This window comes from Diceros bicornis, chromosome X (assembly GCF_020826845.1).
Source record: "Diceros bicornis minor isolate mBicDic1 chromosome X, mDicBic1.mat.cur, whole genome shotgun sequence".
NCBI classification, from domain to species: Eukaryota; Metazoa; Chordata; class Mammalia; order Perissodactyla; family Rhinocerotidae; genus Diceros; species Diceros bicornis.
The window spans coordinates 14,684,352-14,699,865 of NC_080781.1; the positions used below are offsets into that span (position 1 = coordinate 14,684,352).

The 15,514-nt window shown below is 49.0% G+C and overlaps 1 protein-coding gene across 1 annotated transcript in view; it reads right to left on the minus strand.

Annotated features, from left to right (window-relative positions):
- Positions 1 to 7,836: 7,836 nt before the first annotated feature.
- The window catches only part of RAI2 (retinoic acid induced 2), a 60,660-nt gene continuing 52,982 nt past the window's right edge, over positions 7,837 to 15,514 (minus strand). Inside the window, exon 2 of the mRNA XM_058535168.1 lies at positions 7,837 to 9,808. Coding sequence (XP_058391151.1) covers positions 8,195 to 9,784 — 1,590 coding nt within the window. The 5' untranslated portion in view covers positions 9,785 to 9,808 and the 3' untranslated portion in view covers positions 7,837 to 8,194. The remainder of the gene's footprint in view (positions 9,809 to 15,514) is intronic.

The following is a 15,514-nucleotide window of genomic DNA, read 5'->3' on the forward strand; positions in this document are numbered from 1 at the left end:
TGGTGGGAGTCAGGGCTGGAGATAGAGAGGAATAAACATAATACGGATGTTGGAAACAGCTAGGAGAGTGGATGAGGTCACCATAGGAGAGCACATGGAATGAGAAGAACTGTGGGCCTGGGACGGAGTCTGCGATAGAGAGAGAAAGAGAAAGGCGGGGAGCCTCAGCAGCCTTACCTGAGGAGGGAAAAAGGAAGAGGCAGTCAGAGAGACAGGAGAACATGGAGAGAGCCGGGCCAGGAATGCTGAGGAGGGAGAGAGGGGTAAAAGCATCCTGCACCTCCGCGGGGTCAGGGAGATGAGGCCTGAGAGGCGACCATGGCTCCCTGGGTAATTGTTGTCACTTGTAGAATTAACCAGAAGTAGTACTTCTGGGAGCTTTAAAAAAAACAAAGAAAGAAAGAGAGAGAGAAAGAAACAAAGAAAGGATGGAAAGAAGGAAGGAAGGAGGGAAGAAAGAAAGGAGCGTCAGTGAAACATTGATTAAAACTTCATTAATTTGGACATTTGCAATGACTCAAATGCGCTCTGCTGGATTTTAACCATTATGGTGGCAACAAGGGAAGGGACTAAAGAGGAAGTAAATAGGCCAGGCGGGCTGTGAGTGAAATGTCTAAAACCCAGTGTCCTGTTCGTCTGGTGCTTGTGCAGGTCCCCTTTGACTAGGATCCAGAACAGGCTCAGAGCAGAATGGCCTGACAGTGGCCGAGCCCAGGGCCGGGGCCAGTACAGCCAAGGAGTGATAAATAACAAAGTCAAGGAGGCAGTGTGTGTTTTGATTCAATAAGCGACGGTTGCGCTCTCCTAGCTACTCTGCACTGTGCGAGAAAAGCTGAGGACCCAGCAAGCACTTCTAAGACGTGGGCCTGTCTCAGGGAGCTTACCACCTAAGGGCCAGAGACTTGCTCAGTAAGGTGGGAGAGGCCTTCCCCAGCAGGGTCACTCCTCTGCAGTGGGTCTCAGAGGAGTGTGCGGAGGAAAGGAGCTTGGGAAGATCTTCCCAGAGGTGGCACAGGGGTACGCCTCACAGGGCAGTGAGGAGGCACTTGCCAGGGGCGTGGGGACAATTTCATGCTATGGGGCAGGTTATGGATGAGAGCCGTTTGGCCAGCAATGGCTGTCCAGGCATGCCCTGCCATCGCGGAAGCTGAGAAGGGATATGATTGGAAGAGATTTAAAAAAAAAATGAAAAAAGAAGAGAGACACCAGTGTGGAGTGGACAGTGTGGACAGGAGAGCCAAAACTAGCTAGAGACAAACAGCACCCCTTCCCTGGACCTCCTGGAGGGCATCATGTCATTCCAGCCGAGGCCGCTCACCAGTGCCCGTAACAATGACTGAGTCAAGGAAAGGTTTCCTCTGCGAGATGCTTGATGCATTTTGAAAAGATTCCCATTGAAAAGAGTAGCAATAAAAGGTCTTGAAGCTTAAAGAATTAGCCCTCCATTATCTGGCTCTCCCACTGCCTGCCTGGTCGCATTCCCCAGCCACACAAAGAAAACAGACTGTTCTCATCCACCCTCAAGTACCTTAGGAGCACCCATTCACTTACAAACAGTTGATACCCTCTTTACAAATAATGTTATCCCAGTGTTAACATGATTCCCTCAAGGACTTCTGCCAGCAAGACCTTGTTAGCTGGTTTCCATTAGTACAGTACTTGAAATCATAAAGCCGCATTAAAAAAACATCACTTGTTAACAAAAAACTGTTAACTGTCTGCTGGCCTTGCCTCCAGGAAGACCGAATTCCCAGGGCACTTCAATCGTCTCCATTGCCATTGTGGCCACCTTGGGGAGTGATACCTGCTGACATCCTGTAATCAGGGGCTGAGTCTTTGTTTGGTGAGGACATTGCTCGGATCCACGGCTGATCCACGGCTGTTTCTCCACCCGCCCAGGGACCCAGATGGTCAGGATCTTGGCCCCTAATTCTGAGCTCAGAGGTCGTTAGACCATATGTGCCCCGAATGTCCTCTACTCCTTGATAAGATGTAAGATAAAATAGTAGACAGCACACTGCCATGGTATCCAGGGTCCTGATGGAGCAGGGGCTGAGGAGGGTGACAAAAGCAGCAGTGCCAGGGCACGTACAGTGCCACCATTGTGTGGTAGCTTTTCTGAACCATGTGTGCAGGCCCTGCAGGGTGAGGGTGCGGTAAGGTGGGACTCCTGGCCAGAGCAGCTGCTGTTCTGTGATTTTTTTATACACTAGTCTTCTTCATGTGATTTTGTTTGAATTAAGAGGCCTGTGGCCAAATATAGTTTGAACTCTGGTAGAGAAATGGGGAGAACCAAGCTGAAAGCCTGGGAAGGCCACTTGGAGGAAGCGATGCCAGATTCCAAGAAATGAGACATGGGGGATGATGTTCCAAGCAAAGTTCTGACCACAAAGAGAAACCTGGGAAAGTCAGATAGGTGGGGTCCAAAGGGAAGTGAGGATGTATTAACAGGCACATAACTAATCAAAGATGGTGGAGCCCAATGGGAAGTGGGGCTATATTAACAGGGGCATAACTGATCCAAAATGGGAAGTGACTATTCAGTTCTAGGAGGCTTTGCTGGAACCCACAGTCTGTTCCCAGTTTCTATCTGGAGTTCCTTTATTATTTTTAAAAAGATAACAGCTTTATTGAGATATAATTCACATACCATACAATTCACCCATTTAAAGTGTACAATTCAATTTTTTTTTAGTATATTCACAGAGTTGTACAACCATCACCACAATCAAGTTTAGAACATTTTCATTACCTACCTGGAGTTCTTGACTCTATAAAGTAGATGGAGAAATTGGGGAAAGGGAAACCAGGATGATGAAAGGATTATAAAGCAGGAGCTCAGAGCACAAGAGGAGACAGGACTCTCGAGTCCAAGGGAAGGAGGCTGCAAAAAGATCTGGTGTTTAAATAGGGAACTACTGAAAAGTGATTTGGTCTTTGTTTCCATTAAGGACAAACAAAAAACTGGGCTCGATTACAACAAGAAGGATTTAGGTAAAACACGAGGGGAAAAAAAACCACCCCAACTTCCTGGCAATGTTTGTAAATTGCTGGGTTATGCTGCCCTTGGAAATAAGACTGATGCACAGTCACTCATCACAAGGTGAGTGTGGAATAATGGGTGCTTCCAGTTTCATGGTGTTGGTAAAATGATGAGGCATCCCCTCAGAACTGGCTGAGCCGCCTGCCCTTTCTGTGAGGTGGAATAATCCTACTGAACCCCGTTTAATATGGAGAAGCTTCTAATATGCTGGATGAGTGATGGCCCTTCGGATGGATGAATGGAAGTTCCAAATAATAGTTTTCTGGTCAGATCAGCCTTGTAGTAGTAAACCAGAAAATATGAGTGGGGTACCAGAGACCACGGCTACAGATCTTTCTTCCTGATTGTTTCCTGATTAAATTCATTCTTCAAGAATTTTTAAGTTCCTGTCATGGGCCAGGTATAAGACAGACCCTAGAGATAAAGCAGTGCTTCTCAACCAGGGGTGACTTTGCACCCCAGGGGACTCCTGGCAATATCTGGAGACATTTTTATTGTCGCAATTGGGGCGGGCGAAGGGTGCTACTGGTATCTCATGAGTAGAGACCAGAGATGCTGCTAAACATCCTACAATGCACAGGACAGTGCCCTACAACAGAGAGTCATCCAGTCCCAAATATCAGTAGTGCTGAGGTGGAGAAACCTTGAGATAAAGAAATGAGAGTCAGTCCCTGCCCTCAAAGAATTTGCTCTGTTCATTGTGGTGCTTCTTAATATGGCTTGAAATGTGTCCTAATGAAAACTTCTGCAATGAAAAAAACTCTTCAAGGTCCTTATTTGAAGTGATTATAAATAAAACAGAATTCCCAATACCATTCAGGACTGACAGTGTGACGCTATCTATGTAAAGGGCTTCATTACATTCTTACTAATTGACTGACTTATCAAACCTTAGATTTAAAAAATTATTTAGCAGAGAGAGGACAGTTTCCAGGTGATCTTTATCATCTTTATCAGCAGAGTGAGCCTACACTCTTATTTGAGTGTATATATAGAATACAGTTGGATGGAAAATAACCTACAAGTTGGGTTAATACAGTAAACCTCAACAGTCCATCTCCTTTAACTTGAACTTGTTTGTAATTTCAGCAGGGCAGAGCTAAAATCTCATTTTGCTTAGAGGTCTAATAACAGTTACAGATGGATTATTTGCACTGTTTAGGAACTAGTTCTTTCAAGCACTCATACATACTCCTTACTATAAAATCAACCGATATGTTAATTAAAATCAAATATCCATTTATTAAAATGGTACCCTAAGGACCTCAAATACACCCTATTTTGTTTCACTGATGTGGGAGGTCAGTTATTTGACCTGGTGGTAGTGAGCTGTTCTGGAAAATCGCCTTTTTTATTTAATGAGGAGTAAAGTCGGCCAGACTGACCTCTAACGCTTTTCTCCCTGCTGTTAAAGTCTGCAGCTTAGCGGCTTTTGAGTGCGGCTTTTGGAGGCTTGGCATCACCACGCTTCAGCTTGAAATCTCCCCTTTACCATTGTGCCAAGTCCTCTGGGCGTTCCAGTTAACTGAAATGGTCTTGAAAATAATTGAAAAAAAATCTGTATTTCAGACTCTTCACGAATTCATACTGGTTTTTGCCCCCAAAGAATCCAAATTCCTATGGGTTCATTGGGCCTCAAACCCAATATTTAAGAATCATCGCAAAACACATATTTCTGAGTTATTGATGCTTAAAAACTGAAAGCAGAAAACTCTCCTGAGCCTCAATTTCCTCACTTGTAAAATGGAATCTAAATCCTTTCCTGCTCTGTTTTATTAATTATGCTATTTATGAAGATAATGATTATATTGACGTACTCTCTCAGAAACTGGTTACCTTTTTCTTTTCCCCTTTTTTCCTTCCTTCCTCCCTCCCTCCCTCCCTCCCTCCCTTCCTTCCTTCCTTCCTTCCTTCCTCCCTCCCTTCCTCCCTTTTGTTTGGAGTTTTCATCATTGCAGACATATTTTTTCATGCTTCAAGTGTGAGAGTTTTGCCTCTGAATCTAAACAAATCTTTGGCCTCACTTTAAAATTTTCTACTCACTGTCAAGGACTTCCTTGGTTAGGATGGTAACTATCCTCTTTGAATCTTTCTTTTTTCCTCTAGATCAACTAGTTGTTACTTTACCAGGAGGATCACTACCTCCAAATATGAATCTTTGTAACTTGTTCCAATTTTTTATCATTTCTGAACTGAGGCCAGCTGAAGCCATCTTGACAAGTCTGAGCAAATATCAACATTCCTGGGGACTAATCCTATTTCCTAAAAGACTCTGAAATGCTGTTCTTTAGGCTAGTTGGCCCAAACGTTTTTTTTTAGAAGAGATGGGAAATTAAGCCATGAGAATAACCCTGATGAAATCCTGCGTGGCTGAAACTGAAAGTGGGTTAGCTGGAGACAGTTGTGAGGGGTGGGGAACTAAGAGTGACCACAGCTGTCTCAATCAAGCAGAAAAATGATGGGACCTGAGAGTTTGCCAGTAGGCCACTCTGTGAGCCCTGTGGTGATCCCACAGCTCAGAGCAGGAACCATGGTTCCAGGCTGATGGTTCTTACTTAAGGTTTGTGTGAAAGGCTGCAAACTTCTAACTGGGGAGGGAGCGTGGAATGAACTACGGGAACCCTAGGCTCACTCTGGCCACAGCAACAAGCCCTTTGCCCTCTCCTGATTCCCTGGCCTGCATGAAGCCAAGTAGATTCTAGTTTCCATCAAAGGCTGAACAAGGGGGCAGGCAGAGAATGTCACTGTCCCAGTAGTACAACTCTGGTCCCAACACAACACCGTGTGCATGCAGCCTTCACAGATCTCAGTGGGCAAGTCTCCCAACACTACAGCTAGTCCCCACCACAACAGCCTCTCCCCAAATCCCCCAGTGATGATGGCAAGGCCCCCGAATGGGCATGACTGGGGGTGAGGAGGCCTGTTGCAGGAATCCTTACTAGGGTTGGGAAATAGCCCACGCTGGCTCAATACCCGGGGTTGGCTGTGGAGCCAACATTCCTCACCTAACCAGAGCTGACATCTGAAGAGAAAAGGGCATTTCCAGATACAACAAAGAGAAATTCATGGCTTGAGGTTTATAATGTAATTACAGGCTCCAAAAGCCTTCCTTTCTACCTATATGTCACTCAGCTGTAAGCACTTGGTTCTAAAGGGCAAATTGAGAATTCTATTCCCTCAAAGCCAGGTAAGCAGCAGCTCTTCCCAGTACATTGTGAAGACAGGGCCCCTGCTGGCTGGTGTAGAAAGGCTGCCTAGCACTGCAGGGGCAGCAGAAACAGCCACAAACATGGTAAGAAGAGACATCAGGTGAATGGGAAATGCTAGTCCCTAGGCACATTTGTGTTGGTTGTATTTGAAACTAGAATACACATGTTATGCTCAGGAAAGGTGGCCAGAAACCCACAGGGGGAGTAAAAATGGAAAAAGGCTCCACCATGTAGAGGCTGAAAGGATGGAGTGTGGCTGGTGCCGTAGGATGGGACTAGTTAGCCTGATGAGGAGCAGCTATTTGCTTATTTACCATTGTGTCACACTTTGAAAAAGAAATTTTAACAACACAGGAAAGGAGCAGGAGAAAGAAAATCTATTCTGGGTGTATGGTACAGGACCAGCTAAAACTGTAACCCTAGCCACGGAGGGCCTGGTAATAAAAGAACAGTCTCCCAACTGCTTTTCCTCCTGCTCGTGTTCACAAGAACAGCTGGATACATACTAATTGCAAGAAGTGAAAGAAAGAGCTTTAAGTTTAAAAGCAGGCATGCCATCAGCAGTCTCTCACCAGCACAGTTTCAAACACAAGTGCAATGTGCCACCTAGCAGGTCTATTTTAAATGTACACTCACAGTTCCTCATTTGTGTGGGTGGCTTTATGCTGTCAGAGAAGAGCAACGTGCTGTCTCTCCTGCCAGCTGCACTGCTTCCATCCATCAAGAGATGGTGTAACCAGGGGCTCTCAGCCTCGGCACTGCTGACATTTGGGCCCGATCACTCTCTGTTGTGGGGGCTGGCCTGTGCACTGTGGGACGTTTAGCAATATCCCGGGTCTCTACCCACCAAATGCCAGTAGCACCCAATCCCCCAGCTGTGACAACCACAAGTGTCTCCAGGCATTGCCAGATGTTCCCCACAGGGCACGATCACCCCCAGTCGAGAATTACTAGGCTAAACTAACAAGGAATGACTTTCTCTTCCCTCCTCTACGCCATTCCCAGATATCTGTATCCAGGGCTGGGGATATTTATGAGACATCTCCTAATCCACTGGTAATGGACTTTCTTCTTATTCTGAGCGGCCTTCGGTCATTCCTTTGTCTTGCAAGACTTTCAGTCATTCAGAACAATGCTTTATTGCCCTTGAAAAGAACGTCCTTTCCAGCTAAATTCTGGGAGGGGGAGGGGAGGAAGCAGATAATTTTTCCTTTTAGAGATATTTGTCTGTTTTAGTCTATGTAAGGTTCAGACAGAATTCTACACACGCAGGGTCTCTGAACTGGAAGGGGCCTCAGGTACTTGAAATTCTCCTCCCCACCCCCTCTCTTTGCCACATTTTTACAAATGAAGAAACTGAGGCCTAGAGGGAAAGCGACTAGGTCAAGGTCATACATACTCCTAATCCTCTTTTTTGCGGGGCATGGGCCAATATAGTTCTTCTTTGCCCAATATCCCCTAAGAGCTTAGGTCTCTAAACTCAGATAACTTGTAGAGCTTTACAAGCAACAGTTTTGGCCAAACCATGCCAGTTAAGGAATGCAAATTTTTTAAATGATAGAATACTGCAACCAATTAGTGCAAACAAACATTTATTGTGAAATATTCATCCTACCCTTTATTAGGTATTACATCATCAAAGCACTTTGTGGCAATGAAAATAGCTTTTTTACCCCTCTGATTCACCCAATATTCCATTAAAGCTGCAAAAAATGTGCAATCTGCTTGAAAAATAGGTTGCTCTTATTTATTCATTTGTGAAAAGTCAAAAATTAAAAAAGAAAATGATACTAGCTTACAGGGCTTTAGAGCCAATTCACCTTCCCGCTTCCCAACTACTCCCCAAAATAATTAACAAAGATAATTTGTTTTAAATGCCTTTTTATAAAACCAATGCACCTTTCCCCATATTATAATCATAAAAATTTTAAAAAGCCATTATTTACTTTCTTGGAAAAAAGGTGGCAAGCCGTTGTTTTTTGATTGGGAGCATGTGTATTTCCTGGGAGGTCACTTTCTTTAACTTTATGCTCCGGTGTTTGACAGGTTTCCTAAGGGACTCCATGTTTCCCATGGCATCTTCTCCTTGGCTGTTGATGTCATAGCCCTGAAGCACGGAGTCTTCTCTTTTGAAGGAGAAGTTCTTGGTGGACACGCCCGAGAGGCCTTTGATCTTGCCACAGAAGATGGTAGGCACGGCGTCTTCCACCGAGACGATCACCTTGGCCGCCTGGGACTCGCTCACAATCTCAATGTTATTTTCAGCCTTGACCTCGCTGCTGGGCTGGCTGGCCTGGCTGAGCGGCTCGGCGGCATCACTGCTGCTGATGTGGCTATCCATCATGGCCGTGGCCTCATGGGGCGTGGCAGGGGCAAAGGGCATTTCCATGCCGCTGGCAAGTTTCTCCATCACGGCATGACCCAGGCTGTCCACTGACCCACTGCTGTCATAAAGTGTCTCGGCGGGAGGCTCGGATTTCCGGTGGGCTGCCAGCGACAGGTCTAGGGCTGCATCTTCCTGGCAGATCGGGGGACTGACTTCGCCAGTCTTGAGCCAGGGTACTGACTTCATGGAGAGATCCAGGGCCTCGTTCTCACTCCCCATCTTGATGACTGTGTGGCGGCTGAGCTGGAAGTACTCCCTTGGCTGGAGGATGTCGAAGGGCTTCAGTTCCTCCTTCTCCAGAGGGGTCTGGGTGCCTTTAAAGGGGTGCAGGCCAAAGGATGATGGTGGCTTGGGGAAGCTGGGGCTGAACTTGGATTCAGAACTCTGAGGCACCGGGATGGGGATGGGAATGGGAACCGGAACAGGCAAGGGGACGATCACAGGGTAGGGCACCAAGAGGGTGGCCGGCGGGACCAGGGGGGACAAGGGGGAGTTAAAGGGCTGGGGGGGCACAGGGGCATATCCAGGAGGAGGCTGACAGGGTGGGGGGCCGAGAGCACCCTGGGAGGGAAACAAATTCTGGAGCACAGCTTCAAATGGCAACGTGGGCTCCTGAGGCTGGCTAGGGATCCGCAGGTCCAGGAGCTGGGGCTGGGCCTCGGGGTCCTCGGCTCCCTGGAAGAGGTTGTTGTGGATGGCACTGGAGGAGCATGGGGCCTCCTGCGGCAGGACCAGAGGGGAGTTGAGGTGCTGGAAGACGTGCTGTTCCAGCACCACGGGCAGCTGCACAGGGCCCTGCGTGGTCATGACGTAGGTGGCATTGCCGTTAGGGTTGAGCTCGGGTGCGGAGCTTCCCTCCACCTGCATGTGAATGGGCATCACCACTGGGCTCTCCCCGAGGCACAGGGGCTGCAGCACGGTGGCCGCCACCTTCAGAGCCATGCCACTCTGGGACTCGGCTGGGGGGTTCAGGATGGATGGGGCCGGCACGGTCACCAGGGCCTTCTTTACCAGGTCGGTGGAATTGATGTTCCAGGCCTCAGTGGTGATCAGCTGGGCCATGCCATTCTCCAGTCTGTTATTGGCCAGGGCAGGAGAGGAGTCGGTCATGTCCATGGAGAGGTTCTGAGACTGCAGATCGTCCATCACTCGGCTCCGATGCCACTCGGCCTGCAACACAGAACACACAATATGAATCTTCCTTGTGAGACTATTTATAATGACCTTCAGAGCTCTCTCCACATCTTTTAAAAGTTCCCATATCTTAGTTCACCAGGGAGCACACCCATCTCTCTATGTATACATATGTGTTATAGATATTTCCTAATATATACGAACACACCCATGTGATCAGCTGTGCGTGGAGAGCCCCAATTTAACAGACAATTAAGCTATAAACACAGATGATGTAATGACTAAATAGCCAAGTGAGGTTAAACAGAGTATTTTTAAGCCTAAGACTCAGCTTATATGTTTAGCCTTCAACAAAAACAAAGTTTCATTCCACATTGCTATATCAGACAGTTAAGATATGTGGAGTTTTGACTTGTTCAAATTCAAACAGGCAGCAAAGACTTACTTTCCCTTAAGAAAAAAGTAAAACCCTGTCACATTAGAATATTCCATAAAAATGGAAGGGGGCCATCCCAATTATGGAAAGCATTTAAAAAACTCTTTGTAGCAGTAATTCTTTCAGAAGAGGCTTGATGAGAGGAACAGCAGTGCATTTACACAAGGGTCATTACAGTTGTCTCACTGTCTCCCTCCAACCAGTGACATCCCCTTTCCTCCCAAGAATAGGAAAATCCACTCTGCAGAGCAAGGCAAAGTTGGGATAACTTGCATGAATGCTCATCAGGTCCAGTGTCCCCTTCCCCAATCAGCTCATGTGTCTGACCCGTGACCTCTCCTAACTTCTAGCTGTCAAGAAGAGAGGATGTTGATGATTCTAGGGGTGGAGAAATGGAACACTTGTTGGAAACAAGCATCCTCAAAGGTTGGAAAGCATCAAGATACGCTTTCTTGACGTCCGTGGCACCTCTGGCTGCCTCCTGAGAGGCCAAAGGAACCCAACACGGGTGCTTCCTGGAGGAAGCAGGGCTGCAGCTGCGATATGGCTCTCCATGGAAACGCGTCCATATTTAGCCTCGTTACCATGGAGAAGGCAGGCACCATGTCTAACTCAGGGATCTGTGCAGCTCTGGAGTCTGGTTGGGCTCAATAATAATTCAATAATCCTCAGTCTCGCTGGGCAGGCCTTAGGCAACTCCAATTCTTGACCTCACCTGTCTGAGCTGCCTAGACTTTAGTCCTGTGGTCATCTTGTCCTCCTCTCCTCACCCTCAAATTACCAACACAACCTCCAAACAAGTAAAGGAAGCGGCCCAGCACATGGTAGGATTAGAAATAAATAAACGAGGTCTCACTACAGGAAGGCAGCTTTAACAAATGAAAAATTCTGTGATATTTCTAGACAATCAAAACGTGTCAAATGCAAAGAACAAGGAGTTTCTCTGGAGCAGGAGGAGGAGAGGGCAAGGGGAAGGATGCTGTGTAAACAACTTCGTGGAGAAGGACTAGTGGGTGGCACCCTTGACAGGGCGCACTGCGGTGCCCCTGAGGGAGCGCTCCAGAGCCTGGCTCCCTAGGGGCAGGGTGCCCTCTGGAAACCACGAGGTGACCCAGCATGCTGGCCCATAATAACCTTGGGGCAGAGTAGAGAGGCAACCTGCCCCCAGGGAAGCTGAGGGGGCTGGCCCCAACTGAAGGGCCTGGTTTTTCCTGAGAGGAGTGCTCTCTGATTCAGCCCAGAAAACACCATGCCTTCAATACACCATTCATTCATTCTTGCGTGCATGCATTCATTCACTCATCCAACCAATTAATTTGCTGAATGCCTCCTGCATGCCAGCACTTTGCTGGGGGCGGAGATGCTGTCATGAGCCACACAGACAAGGTTCCTGCTGTCATGGGGATTATAATCTAGTGGGGGGCACAGATCTTTGATCAGACAGAGATTTGCCAGCATGATAAGGCATCAAAGTTATGCCAGGAGAGGCATCAATGTCAATAGGACAAAGCTTTGTTGGCCATTTGCTCGCAGCTCTGTGAAGGCCCTGGAAACCTAAGGCCTCCTCCAGAAGGGTCTGCCCTGTCCCTCACAGTGGCCAGAACTGTGAGGGGAGGGGTGAGAAAAGGCTGAAGGGAAGCTGGAGTGGGGCTGGTGAGGACAAGGACAGCAACGGTCAGAGAAGGCACCTACGGCCACCCATCTGAGGTGGCTTCTGGTGGCCTGCGAAGCAACTCACTGGGAGAAGTCAAGACATGTTCTGTGCCATCTTCGGGCTTCCTGTGGGTTTAGGATTATCCAGCAGTGAGACTGCTTTCTCATAACGGGCTACAGCTATCCACACTTCCAGGTGACAGCCTCATTCCCTCTCTGCCTCCCTCACCCTCCCCCGCAAGGGAGAGAAGGCAAACTTCTCAATGCCTCTCCCCTTGCTCCTGGCACATGAGCCAGGTGCCAGCTCTCATCTCTTCCTGGAAACCTCTCTCCTCTCCCTTTCTGGCCCTGGTTCTGGGCCTGCTACTCGCCCAGAACCTTCCTGCTCAGAGTGTGAGGAGGGGACCCTGCCAGGGTGGGGTGCCTCCCACAGGTCCCTGGTCCTCTCACAGATGGCCGGAGCTAAAACCCACTGAGCATTTGCTATGGGCCAGACCCTCTGCTGAGAATGCGGAGAACTTTCCATCCATTGCCTCATTTAATCCTCAGAACAAACCTACGAGAGGGCTCCTATAATTATGCCCATTTTACTTATGAGAACACTGATTCCAGAGGAAGATTAAATAATTAGCTTAAGGGTACACTGAGGCTGGTTAGAGGTCAGGGTCAACCCCAGGCTCTGCCTCCCTGTGGGAGCTGGGAGGACCACACTCCTCCATGCAATTTGTTTCTTGGCAAGAGCCGTCCCCACAGCCTCCCCTTCAACGCTGAGTGCATGTGCCTGCAGAGCTGTGCAAGAGACAGCACTCGAGCATAAGAGTTCTTCAAAGTAGTGGCCAGGTCCTTTCCAGAAAATCATGGAACTGTTGGCTCATTCTCTTTTCTCCACCAGTGCCCTCCTCTATCCCTCTCACCGGGGAAGGAGCTGAAGGGTCGGGAGCGTTCCTATCTTTGGGGGGTGCAGCCCAAAGCAGTTATGGTTCTGTTACCAGAGGGCTAGCAGGCCTCCACCCTCTCAGCCTCAGTCTTCCTGAGATGGACGTCACATGGGTGGGAGGGCACCTGAGCACCCATGAGTTATAGGGAGGCCCTCAGATCCCCTGTTGGGGCCTCAAGTCTCTGGGAACAGGGGCTGGGGCAAAGGGGAAAGAAAGGAAGCCCCGGGCCACAATCTCACTTCCACCCCTTCCCACATGACAGCTTTGGACCTGCGTGACTACTCGGCCAACGTAGGCCCTGTGAGCACCCCCAGCCCCTTCCCTAGGGAGCCACTGGCCCGCTGAGATGAGGCTTGCATTTCTTCCACCATGGACTGGGTACTGGCTTCCCACCAGGTACCATGCCGGCCTGGGGCAACACCAGCCTGCCCTTGTCATTCACCCTGCCAGCAGGCATCCTAGCTCTGGGTCAGCACCTAGGGGCCCTGAGTGAGCCCAGTGTGGACAGAGTGGGCATCTGCTACAGGAGCCAGTGCTGGAAGCCCCAGCGACGCCCTGAGAATAACAACCAGCTCATGAGATGAGAGTTCAAAGTGCAAGTCTCGGTCTCTGAGGAGGAGCCAAGAGCAGATAATGGCTGCAGAGAAGGCAGAGGCCCATCCTCCCTGCTGATTAGCACGGGCCTGGAGACTTCTTCAAATCAAGGAGTGTGACAGGAGCCACCAACTAATGCTGAAGTTGAGGGGGCGTGATTTCTTCAGAGGTGACAGGGAACCATTTTGTTTGGGTTTTTCAAAACATCATTTGCAAATGGGTTTAAATGAGGTCACCCATCCATTCCATCTGCACCCATTATCACTGGCGGTATGGGCGGGGATCAGTAAATGAAGGCAGTGTGGCCAGGTGGGAAGTGGGCAATCTGGATCTGCAGGTCGCTGGAGACCCTCACTCTCTTGGCCCTTGGCCAGCTGCTGGGGCTGGAGGACTAGGGGCTAGATGGAGACTCTGGAGAAAAGCCTCAGGGCCCAGGGCAGATGGGGAGGTGGGGAGGGTCTGTGTGGGGCAGTAGTCGGGCTCAGAAACCTGGGGGGCACAGAATTGTTATCTGAACCCCTCATCTAACTGTCACAAAGATCTAAGTGTACCAGAGGTGGGTTGTCCCTAGGATCTGCCCCTCAGCCTGGAGCTCTCTCGGGCCTCTGCCCTCACCCAGCTACTCCTGCTCATCTGTCAGACTTTGGGGTCTCATCCTCTGAGATCTCCCCCACTCCCTCACTGAGCTCCCACAGGACCTTGACTTGTCCCTGTCTAGTCCTGACCTTCCCCCATCCTGGGATCGCCTATTTGCTCGTTTCTCCAGGAGGGAGGGGCTGTCGCACTGCCTCATCTTTATATCCGTACCTGGTGACTAGCAGGTGCTCAGTGAACACTTTCTGAATGACAGAGTGCAGGAATGAGTATCTAGGCCTTCCTCAGCCTGGCATTGTCATGTCCAGCCTCTTGTCACACGCCCACCCTTTACAGAATCATGGCATGTCAAGGCTGGAATAGGCATTAAAGCTTACATCTCTGTCCTCTTCCTGACCCTTTTTACAGATGAGGAAACTGACACAAAGGCTGACTGAAACTCGCCCAAGGCCAGTTATTACAGAGCTCAGCATGCTGTCACTGCGGAAAGAGCAGAGGGTCAGGCCCCACAGCCGCCGTGGAGGGAACATGGCAGCCACCCACCTTCACCAGCCAGTGGCAGACTCTGCTGAGACAGTAGCCATGAAAGCACTTTGTGGACAGTGAAGGGTCCCATGGGGGTGACGTGGGAATGAATTCATCCTGGGTTCCCGTCTTCCTCTGACACACCCAGAAAAAGAAAACCAAAGCAAAGTGGCATGTGTGCTGCTTGCCTTATAAGGAGTTATGTTCATGAAGAAGCCAACCTGGGGCCCAACTCCCAGCAGTCAGTCAGTGACGGGCCCACATCTGAGCCCCACCAGGTCCCCCCACAAGCCATGCCTGTCTCTCAAGTCTCCTGCTTCCAGAGCGTTGCACAAAGCATTCATTTCACCCCATGGGCCTCTGTACAGATTGACATTTTTATAATGAGGATTCATTTATGGCTTAATTTAAAAAACGAAAACACTTGACCACTCAGACAATTTAGACTATTCTCTAGGTCCTAGAGTCTATCTATTTCCTTGTGAGCATTTAACACTGTCTAAGTCACACACACACACACACACACACACACACACACAAATAATCTAATACCCTCACCCCTCATGCCCATAGCCACATCCTAAATGATCCCATGGGGGCCCATGATCCCATGGTGAAGAGCCTGCACGAACTCAAACTGAAGGAAGTTCAGAATGTGGCTGTGAAGCCCACACTGACCCAGGACAGGGTTCCTGAGACCACCTCAGACAGAGCCTGGTTTCTGAGCCAGGAATTTGGACAAAAGCCCTGGGGCATGCTGGGAGCCCCTCTGAGAGGCCTAGATTGCTTTCTGGAGAGGGGTTTGATTTTATCTTGTGAAGTGAGAGCATTTTTACCACAGAAACAACTATCAAGACGACCACAGGCCCCCAGTCTGCAGTGCCAATCGCCCCTGAGCAAATGCTTTAGGATTGGGTACCTGAGTATGGTGGGCAGGGGTTACCTCATAGCAACTCAAGCCAGGGCGCATCGCCTGCCTGCTTGGGGGCCCTCTGAGGACCC